The following is a 10,366-nucleotide window of genomic DNA, read 5'->3' on the forward strand; positions in this document are numbered from 1 at the left end:
GTCCCTTAATGCTTTATGTTTAGTTTCAGGATGACTGAAGCATTTCTCAGGTTAACTTTACAGGCATCCCCAACCTCGGTCCTCGAGGGCCGTTGTCCTGCAGGTTTTAGAGGTTTCTCTGCTTTAGCACAGCTGATTATAATGATTGCAGTAGACCAAAAGTCTGTTAATCAGCTTTCAATTAAAATCAGCTGTGCTGGAGCAAGGAAACCTCTAAAACATGCAGGACAGCGGGCCTCGAGGACCGACGTTGGGGATGCCTGGATTAAATGATTGAATCCTGTATCTTCAACCTGATGGGAACAGCCTGCGCTCATGATTCATGGTCTGGTCAGGGCTAGAGGCAATGCTCTCTAAGATCCCCATATTATTATCGCAGGTAGAGCCTTTAAGTTTCGGACCCAGGTGGCTTGAAGTCTTTGTGAGAGTTTTAGACCATGTGTCATTACAGTACTGCAAAATAATCTTAGCTAGGCGGGATATCTGAGGGAAATTCACCTAGGATTTAAACATCCCTTGATGCTATGTGCAGATAGGATTTCATTTATTTATATATTTGTTTATATTTCTTATGTTGTGTGTTGTGATTCTGCTTTGAATGTCCTGCAGATCTGCAGCTCGGATGCTTTGGATGAAGGTCGACTGAAACACACAGAGTTCTGCTCTAAAGTCAAACTCCAGTCTGGATCCTCGGTGCGTTTTGATCAATCAGTTAAAAAAAACAGCAATGAATAAATCTGACATTATTGGATCTATAACTTTAAAATGTATTTGATATTGGTTTGCAGTTGCATAATAATATTTTCCCAGATTAACCAGTGGATGAATTTCTATGTAGAATCTCAACAGATCATCCTGAGACCCTTGTCCCTATATTTTGAAACGTTGATGTCTAAAGATTGAAATGTTTAGATTTTTTTCGTTAGATATGTTTTTCATGTTGGTTATTTTAACTAACATGCAAAACAGATTAATTCTCTCTAAATCCAGCAGTTAATTTATTAATTTAAAGTAACCGGTTATCTAAACGTGTTCTTTAGAAGTGGTACTCTGATGACGAGCTGGATGTCAAGGCTATCATGGACACCTGGACGCTGCAGGAGGGCTTCCCGCTGGTCACTGTAGAGGTCAAAGGTCGGGAGGTCAGGCTCAGTCAGGAGCGTTTCCTGAGGACAGACAATCCTTCGCTCACTCAAGGGTAACAGATATGCCATCATTTGTAGCTTCTCTATGAAATTCTTTCATCAATTCCTCAGCTTTTTAATTCTCTGTATGATGGTTTAATTTTTATGTGGCAGATTCCTGTGGCAGATCCCACTTACGTACATGACCAGTGCCTCCAGCACAGTTCACCGTTTCCTTCTCAAGACTAAGGCTGGTGAGGATTTTGCTCTAAATTAGTGCACATTTTTAGATCCACAAACACAGCTTCAACCCAATAAGCTCCTATGTACTCTGGCTGTACTCTATGTTTAGATGTCCTCTACCTGCCCGAAGAAGTGGATTGGGTAAAGTTTAATGTCAACATGAGTGGTTATTACATGGTCCATTATGCTGGAGAGGGTTGGAACAACATCATCAATTTGCTGCTATACAACCACACCGCCATCTCTGGCAATGATAGAGCCAGCCTCATCCAGAACGTCTTCCAGCTGGTCAGGTCGGTCCAACACTAGAAATTCTATACTGTAAACTATGTCAAACATGTGAGTTTACTCACACAAAGCTAGGTTGGTTATGATTCATTCATAAATTTCACATTAAGAAAATCTCCTCGAACGTTCCAGTAAAAAAAGAGAACCATTTAAACATATCAGTTCAATATATAAAGCTCTTAAACATGTGGAAACAATTGTTGATACTCCTCTTTAAAGATAAAGAAAAACCCACAATGGTGACAGAAACAACTTAAATTTAACAAAAGTATTAATAAATAAAAATCCTGTAAAAATGAACAAAGGAAAGTAAGACATTGCTTTTCAAACATGCTTCAACAGAAAGATAACAAAAAGAAACACATGAAATAGGCCTGTACTTAAAATGATGGTTCCCCTAGAAAAGAATGAAAATAATGTAATCAAAGGGACATGTTAGATCCAATTTTGTCCATTAATTAGCCTCACAGGTGTCTACAATCTTTAATCAATCAGTGGGCCTATATATGGGGCTACAGGTAGTCACTGTGCTGTTTGTTGACATGGTGTGTACCACACTCAACATGGACCAGAGGGAAGAGTTGTCTCAGGAGATTAGAAATAAATTATAGACAAGCATGATAAAGGTCAAAGGTAAAGGCTGTAGGACCATCTCCAAGAAGTTTGATGTTCCTGTGACTACAGTTGCACATATTATTCAGAATCTAAGATCCGTAGGACTGTAGCCTATGTTGATGACAAATAGAAGAGATGGATAATATGAATGGTAACAAATGGACACAGAAAAACTTCTAAAAAAGTGAAATTGAAGCTCAAGGAACATCAGTTTCATATTACACCATCTGGCATTAACAAATCATAAAAAAGCCAGACTGGGATTTGCCAATCTATATGTTTATAAGCCACAAATCTTCTGGGAGAATCTCCTATGGACAAATGAGACAAACAGTTTACTACTTGCTAAGAGACATCAGCTTTTAGTTCACAGATAGAACAATGAAGCATATCAAGAACAGAACATTGTCCCTACTGTGACACATGGAGGAGGCTCTGTTATGCTCTGGGGCTGCTTTGCTTCATCTGGCATCGCAGGGTTTCTTCAATCTATGTTGGTTACATTGAAACCTCTAGACCAGAGAGAATGGGCTGTCCAGTGTCAGAACGCTTGGTCTCAGTCGCAGGTCATGGATCTTTAACAGGGTAAAGACCCAAAACACACAGCTAAAAATACCCAAGAATGGCTAAGAGGAAAACTTTGGGCTATTCTGAGGTGGCCTTCTTACTGTATGAGCCATGACCTAAATATTAGTGAGCATCTTTGGAAGGAGCTGAAACATGCTGTCTGGAAAAGTCCCCCTTTAAGCCTGAGATAACTGGAGCAGTTTGCTCATTAAGGAGAGGACCAGAATACCTGCTGATGGAGCTGAAGTCTCATTGAAGGTGATTGATTGATTGATTGATTGATTGATTGATTGATTGATTGATTGATTGATTGATTGATTGATCGATCTCACATTGGAGAAATATACTCACAGAAATCCCTTTAATACAGTGATTACCTCAAAAGGTTGTGCAACAAAATATTAAATCGAGGGTACCATCATTTCTCTCAAGGTCTGTTTCATGAGTTTATTTATTTTTAATCATTCTATTGAGGTATGGTTCAAATGCAATGTTTGACTTTTGTATGTTCATTTTGATAGAAGATTTATTATTACTTTTGTCAAATTAAAGGTATTTGTGTGACCATTGTGTATTTTTCTTTCTTGAGAGAGGGATCAACAGTTTTGTCTATATGTGTTTCAGTGTTGGAAAGGTGAGGCTGGATACAGCCCTGGAGCTTTCTCTTTATCTCTCCAAAGAGACTGAGATCATGGCTGTGACCCAGGGCTTCGGAGAGCTCGTCCCACTTTACAAGCTGATGGAGAAGAGAGACATGACAGTACTGGAGAACCAGATGAAAGTAAGACAGATTCTATGATATTTTAGGAAAACAAACTTAACAGTATGAGCTCGAAAAAGACAAAAGAAAAAGATTAAATAAAATGTTGAATTATATCTAAAGTATATTTTATAACCGACTCAGCATGTGATTAAGAATCATCTGGTTTGTAGTGGTCTCTGTAGAATCTTTGTAAGGGCCCTGGAACAACTTACAGATTTAGACAGCGTATGCCTTAAGTCCCAGAATCTCCTAAAACGTTGACATACGCTGAACTTTCTCTCTCTATATATATATTTTTTACCTGTATGTATATATATATATATATATATATATATATATATATATATATATATATATAACTTACCTGTAACTTATGGTCCACGTATGAGCATACGCTAGCATACAAAGGGACGTACTTGCCGTATGTCGATGTGTGCCAGTGTGTTTCAGCGTACTTCACAATGCTCATAGCTTATACAAAATGTACCCATTACTTATTCAACATATGCCTGCGTCTTTGCCAGATTTTTCATACGTCAGGCACACGCTGGTCTAAATTGTCAAGGTGTTACCGGGGCTTAAGGTCTTCTAAAGTGCACTATGACTACAGTCCCATCCAAGAGAAGTAGAGCTCCTCCTTATGAAGGAGCCTAACAATGGCAGTCGTTGTTTATCCATGACCTGTTCCCAGCAGGAAGCATGAAGGGATTCATCAGTTGATCTAAAGTAGTACTGCTCAAAATGTCTTTAATTTGATTTAAACCACTATTTACAGGAAGCACCCCAAGTTACCTAATTGGTTGTAACCTTTTGTGTTTTGACTGCTATATATGTGGGGTCCACCAATCAGGCTGCAGCAACAATCCAAGTTGCTGTAGAATCAGTCCCCATGCAATCAAAAAGTAGTGGGGAAAGAAAGAATGGCATGTGTATCACTTCCTGTTGAATTGAGTTTCCAGCTTGTGAAATGTGCACACATCTCCAAATTGTCCAGTTTCTTTTGAAAACCCAAGGTTTTTTTTTTAGTTTTCCAGCTGCTTTTCCAATGCAAAATGTTGTCAAAGGTAAATGTAATTATTTTATTCATCCATGAGTAGAGACAAATTTGAAAGCAGCGCAATTGAAATCCTTTAGGGTAAAATTATTATACAACAATTATGAACCAGTTGGTGTGAAAATTAATATCTACATTTCTTTAAATATATTCAAACCACAGGGCCCCTGTATGTCAGATTTAAAAAAGCATCTTAGATTTATGTGCACGCTTACTTCTGAATCCAGCTGTTAAGATGTGCACACAGCTTTGTCATGGGAAAATTACTGTGCATGATGGCACACTGCAGCTATGTGCTGCATTTAAACAAAATCTTATCAGAAAAAGCTTTTGGCTGCGTCTTTTCATGCTTCTGATATACTGATACATATACTGATGTTAGCACCTCCAAAGCCAGTCTGAAACTGATTGTTGAAGTGCAGAAACCTCCTATTTACATTCACAGGGTGGGATTTGTTGAATTGGTTTGGAGTATTTCAAACCAATATTTGGTTCTCCAGATGTATAACGATCAAACAGCCTTGGAAATTCTGAAGAATGAACAATGGTCTTAATCCAGTGTGAACAGGGTCTGAAGTACTAAATGCCTTATTTACATTTTACACACCGTTTATGATGCCCTAGGATTATATTGTGGATCTATTCCGGGATCTGATCGATCGGCAAGAGTGGAATGACTCCGGTTCGGTGTCTGAGCGAGTGCTTAGGAGTTACCTGCTGCTGTTCGCCTGTGTCAGGAAATATCCTCCCTGCGTCGCCAAAGCCACCCAGATGTTTAACAGCTGGAAGGATTCAGATGGGACCATGAGGTCAGAGCACCAAGGGCAACCAGCTTTACTTTCAGAATAATTAATCGCTTGTATGGATTAAACAAGCACTGCTTTTATTGTAAAGCTCATCCTTGTCATTGTAGCCTCCCTGTTGACATCACTATGGCTGTGTTTGTGATTGGAGCACGGACACCAGAAGGATGGGACTTTCTCTTTGAAAAGTACCGCACCTCGCTGCAGATGTCCGTCAAGAGCCGTATAAAGACTGCTATGACTGTCACACACATGCAGGACAAGCTCAAGTGGTGAGTAGCAGAGCTGAGCGAAAATGACAATTTATTAAGCTCCTCTTTAAAATCTGTCCTTTCTTTCTGTTTCAAGGATGATGGAACAGAGTCTGCGGGGTGAGGTGATGAAGACCCAGGACCTTCCAGATGTGGTTGCCTCTGTTGGAAGGAACCCTCATGGTTACAAACTAGCCTGGGACTTCCTCAGAGCTAACTGGCACACCCTGATCAAGAAGTCAGTACACATTACTCTCTGTTACCTCTGAATATGATCATCCTTCTACCTTAAGCTAAACATCTGCATATTCATCCTCCTTGTTAGGTTAAAAATGGCGCCTGAATCACTAACAGTAACAGAGTATTTGTGTTAATACAACAGGTTTGACCTCGGCTCTAACACTGTCTCGTACATGGTGGCCGGTGTGACCAACCAGTACTCCACCAGGGAGATGCTTCAGGAGGTGATTAATAAGAATTTTCTTCTGTCTTTAAGGTTTTTTTGTTAATGAGAGGATAAATTTTTTTTTTTTTATCACTTTAAAGTGGGAATATGTGTTTAAATCTCATACCCATGCTGTCCCTCAGATAAGGAACTTTTTTGACTCCCTGACGGAGGAGGAGGGATCAAAAATGAGGTGCATCCAGCAGACCTACGAGACCATCGAGGATAACATCCGCTGGATGGACACCAACCTTCCTCTGTTACAGGCTTGGTTGAACAAGCGGCAACTCAGGGCTCCTCATGAAGATTTATAGTCCTTGGAGCAGTTTGGTTTTTATTTGACCCCCTGTGGACAGGCCGATGTTGGTTTCAGTCCAGAAACCAACATCACTGAAGCCAGAGTAGATTTTTATGACAGCATTTCCGGTGGCATGGATTGTTTTTTTAGACCTCCACCATCCAAGCCTCACCTGAGCAGGTATTTAATCTGGGTTTTAAAGAAGAGCCCAGATTAGAGAGTAGACTAAGAGCTAATACTCTTGTGTTCATTGTACTACTGAAATTAGATTGTTGAAAATAGGGTTATTACATTATGCAGGCGGTTGTCAGATGTGGGTCATTTATGTTCCCAATTTGATTTTCTCAGGCCCCATACCTCCAACCATAGTCTGTGTAGATATAAAGAACTTAGATAAACCATCTGCAGCCTATGTCTGTTTGACCCACTCTTAGAGGATGCCCAGTTTTTAATGGCTCCATTAGTTTCTCACATCAAGCAGATGCTCCCATCATGTATTGACAGTTTTAAAGGCCCAGTGTGGAAAAACAGAAAAGTTGTGTCCTTCATGACAAGCATTTTGCACTTAAAAACTCTGACAAAAAATAGTAGCACTCTTTTTTTCTTTTTTTTTTTTTTATGTAGAAATTTCAGCCAAATAGCTTTTTTTCGTTCTTCCTCAAACTTTGTTTGAGCATACTTGAGAAATAGTTTAAAATTTAACGGTAAGAGGTACTTTCCTTGGATTATTTAGTGAGGGATTTCCACCAGAGATGCCTGTTTCTGCCTATTTGTTTCTTTCTAAGTGGCTGTTTCAGCACACAGACCTTAATGTTGTAAGATTTTGGGTGGGATTTTTTTTTTTTGAACTGCTGTGAAGTTAATTTGGGTTTTGAATTTGAACTGCATTATTACAGAGGAAAGAAAAAGAAATGAACTATCCAACAAATGTGTTGTTTTATTGTAATGTTTTTTGATAGCTTGTTATCAGCAATACAGCAAAAAAAAAGAAAGAAGAAATAAAATCAATGTTTGTATCTTTTGTCTTCAGGAAACAAAATAAGAATAAATAAACGACTATTTGAACCAAAATGGACTTGTATACAGAAAACTTTATACATTCATTTAATTATATCTGAGCACATTTTCCTATGCTATACTGAAGAGTTTACTGTTCAGAGAAAAAGTTTAGAAACTAGATTTCATAATCTGGGATATAAAAACTTTCTTTTTAAACATTTCTGATTTGAAAAGTTGACAAAATATGTTCAGAAAAGTGTGTTTTGTATTAAGGAAAGGGTCAATTTTCAACAGTTAGCGCCTTATATGTGGCAGCCTGCTGCTAATATGCTTTAATATCTAAGGAAGAAATTTACTTCACCTCAAAAGATTAACTTCATCTTCTTAGTTTCATGATAATTTTGGGCAGGCAAAGTATGGCTTAGACATAAGAACTTAGACAACATTTATTGTCATTTTTTATACACAGAGTGTATACAAATTGAATTTTGTTTTGTAGAGCTTTAATGACATTTCCATTTCTCAAAGTGCAGCAGTGATCAAATGTAAACATTGTAGAAGAAAAAATGCATTGATATGGAAGTTCAGAGCATAATTATATATATTGTGCAATGATGCAGTGTCTTGGTTTGATGTTGTCAGTGTGATGCAGATTCTGTGATTTAGAGTTTTCTCAACGGTTCAGTTGCCTGACGGCGGTGGGAAAGAAGCTGTTTCGGAATCTGCTGGACCTGCAGGGAATACGGCAAAGCCTCCTTCCAGAGGGCAGCCTGGAGAACAGTCCATGGTGGGGGTGTGAGGGGTCATTTATAATGTTACAGGCTCGGGACAGCCAACGCTGGGATGAAATGTTTTTTATGGAGGGAAGAGGAGCCCCGATGATCTTCTCTTCTGTTCTCACCGCTCTCCTCACCTTCTTCCAGTCTGAGGCGCAGCAGCCTCCACACCACACAGTGAGACAGCTGGTCAGAATGCTCTCTATGGTGCTTCTGTAGAAGGTGGTGAGGATGGGTGGGGACAGGTAGGCTCTCCTTATCCTTTTGCATGAAGTATCTGCGCTTCTGTGCCCTTTTGACCAGTGAGGTGGTATTAACAATCCAGGTATGGGTGTCTGTGATGTGCACCCCCAGATATTTGGTGCTGCTGAACACCTCTACAGCTGAACTGTAGATGACCAGTGGAGCGTGGTTAGGCTGCGTCTTCCTGAAGTCGACGATGATCTCCCTCATTTCTCCACTTTCAGGATCAGGCTGTTATCTTTGCACCAGTCCACCGGCTGCTCCACCTCCTCTTTGTAGTCCTGGTTGTTGCCGTCTCTGATGAGGCCCACCACCGTGGTGTCATCTGCAAACGTCACAATGTGATTGGTGGTGAAGCTGGGGACGCAGTAATGTGTCAGCAGGGGGCTCAGGACGCAGCCCTGAGGGGAGCCTGTGCTTAGACTGATGACATCAGAGGTGTTCTCTCCGACCCGGACTGACTGAGGTCTGTCTGTGAGGAAGTTTGCCCATCAGCTGTGGAATGATGGTGTTGAAAGCCGAACTGAAGTCCTCTTTAACTTTAGCCTAACCAAGCTCTTTATTTTCATATCTTATTTATTTCAGTTTATACTTTAAATTGTAACTTTTACTTTGGCGTTAAGAAAAATGAATAGCTGTATGTTTAGGCTTTTTGAGGTGAAGGTGAGCCTCCATCCAGCTACCAAGTCCCTCTCAGCCTAATCAGTTATTTGTCCTTCCATTGAGTAAATTCCAGAAGGATTTTATTACTTGTTCCAATAGTTTCCTCCAGATAGTTTTGTGCAGTGTATAATTAACACCTGTCCGTTCATCATTTTCTACCTGCTCAGCTGTGATCATGCAAGACCTTTTTTTCCCATTTCTCATTTTTCCAAATGCAAAGTTTTCCCATAAAACTTTGTATTTGTGTGATGTAAGGGTCAACAGAGATAGTTCAGTAGATCCTGAGCTACTTCAACTGTAAACCTTATCTAAAATAATTCAAGCTGCCTCCATGATTAATATGCTAGCAGGGAGCAAAGGCCTCTGTTATCATTATTAATTACATAAATTTTGCATGTTCACTTCCTGACAGTTACATTGATGCAACCTTTGTATCCTTACATTCCTCTAACAGCAGACAAGAGTTTTTTTCCACTCAGAGATAGCTAACTGGTTTGTAAAGTACATTTTTAATCATTACACCTTTCGGTTTATGCCAGCCACCACTGCTGCTTTTATTTGCTTTTCTTCGATTGCTGCTCTGATCATAATAATCGTCTGCACTCAGCAGCTCAGTAAGAACAAACATGAACCCCTCTTATCACTCTGGGTGTGAGTGACTTGCAAAATGCTGTAATCTTCTGTAAGTAATTATTATTCTAACTGAAGATGCATATTTTCTCCTTTTCCACCTATTGATTGGGTTGTTGTACTGCAGTGAAAGCTATTTGTCCCATTATTGAGACTATTAAACAAATTGGAAAGTCAGATAAGAAGAACACAAATTGTTTTCATATCTCTATATTTCATTTTTAATCGCCACACCCTGATTTGATCAATGCCAGACCTGTAAGGGTAAAGGAACTTGTCTAACAAGAACATAACTGGGCTAAAACATCTTGAACAGCCTGATATGAGAAGCAAAGTCAATTACATTTGTTAGATCTTAAGAGTTACAAGGTTATCTCTAAGACGTTGGACAGCCGTTACAGTTGAAAGAAAATACAGAACGCTAATAAACTAAAAGGAGTGTCTGGGTGACCAAAATCTGACAACTTATCCAAAGGGTGACAAAAACCCCTGAGGAACATCTAAAGAATTACAGGTTTCATTTAAGGACCAAACCAGTAAGGAAAAATAAAAAGAAGACAAATATTTCTTGAAACACATCTAAATTATTCCTCCTAAGTTACCA

The 10,366-nt window shown here is 39.3% G+C and overlaps 1 protein-coding gene across 2 annotated transcripts in view; it reads left to right on the plus strand.

The window, feature by feature from the left end:
* Positions 1-6,973, plus strand: part of LOC107085321 (endoplasmic reticulum aminopeptidase 1-like) — an 11,574-nt gene extending 4,601 nt beyond the window's left edge. For both annotated transcript variants that reach the window (XM_015375585.1, XM_015375586.1), the window contains exons 11-20: positions 610-693; positions 1,041-1,198; positions 1,299-1,378; positions 1,477-1,660; positions 3,462-3,618; positions 5,279-5,463; positions 5,568-5,729; positions 5,806-5,946; positions 6,091-6,172; positions 6,297-6,973. In XM_015375585.1, coding sequence (XP_015231071.1) covers positions 610-693; positions 1,041-1,198; positions 1,299-1,378; positions 1,477-1,660; positions 3,462-3,618; positions 5,279-5,463; positions 5,568-5,729; positions 5,806-5,946; positions 6,091-6,172; positions 6,297-6,467 — 1,404 coding nt within the window. In that variant the 3' untranslated portion in view covers positions 6,468-6,973. The remainder of the gene's footprint in view (positions 1-609; positions 694-1,040; positions 1,199-1,298; positions 1,379-1,476; positions 1,661-3,461; positions 3,619-5,278; positions 5,464-5,567; positions 5,730-5,805; positions 5,947-6,090; positions 6,173-6,296) is intronic.
* The last annotated feature ends 3,393 nt before the right edge of the window (positions 6,974-10,366 follow it).

This window comes from Cyprinodon variegatus, unplaced genomic scaffold (assembly GCF_000732505.1).
Source record: "Cyprinodon variegatus isolate N-32 unplaced genomic scaffold, C_variegatus-1.0 Scaffold121, whole genome shotgun sequence".
Taxonomy (NCBI): domain Eukaryota; kingdom Metazoa; phylum Chordata; class Actinopteri; order Cyprinodontiformes; family Cyprinodontidae; genus Cyprinodon; species Cyprinodon variegatus.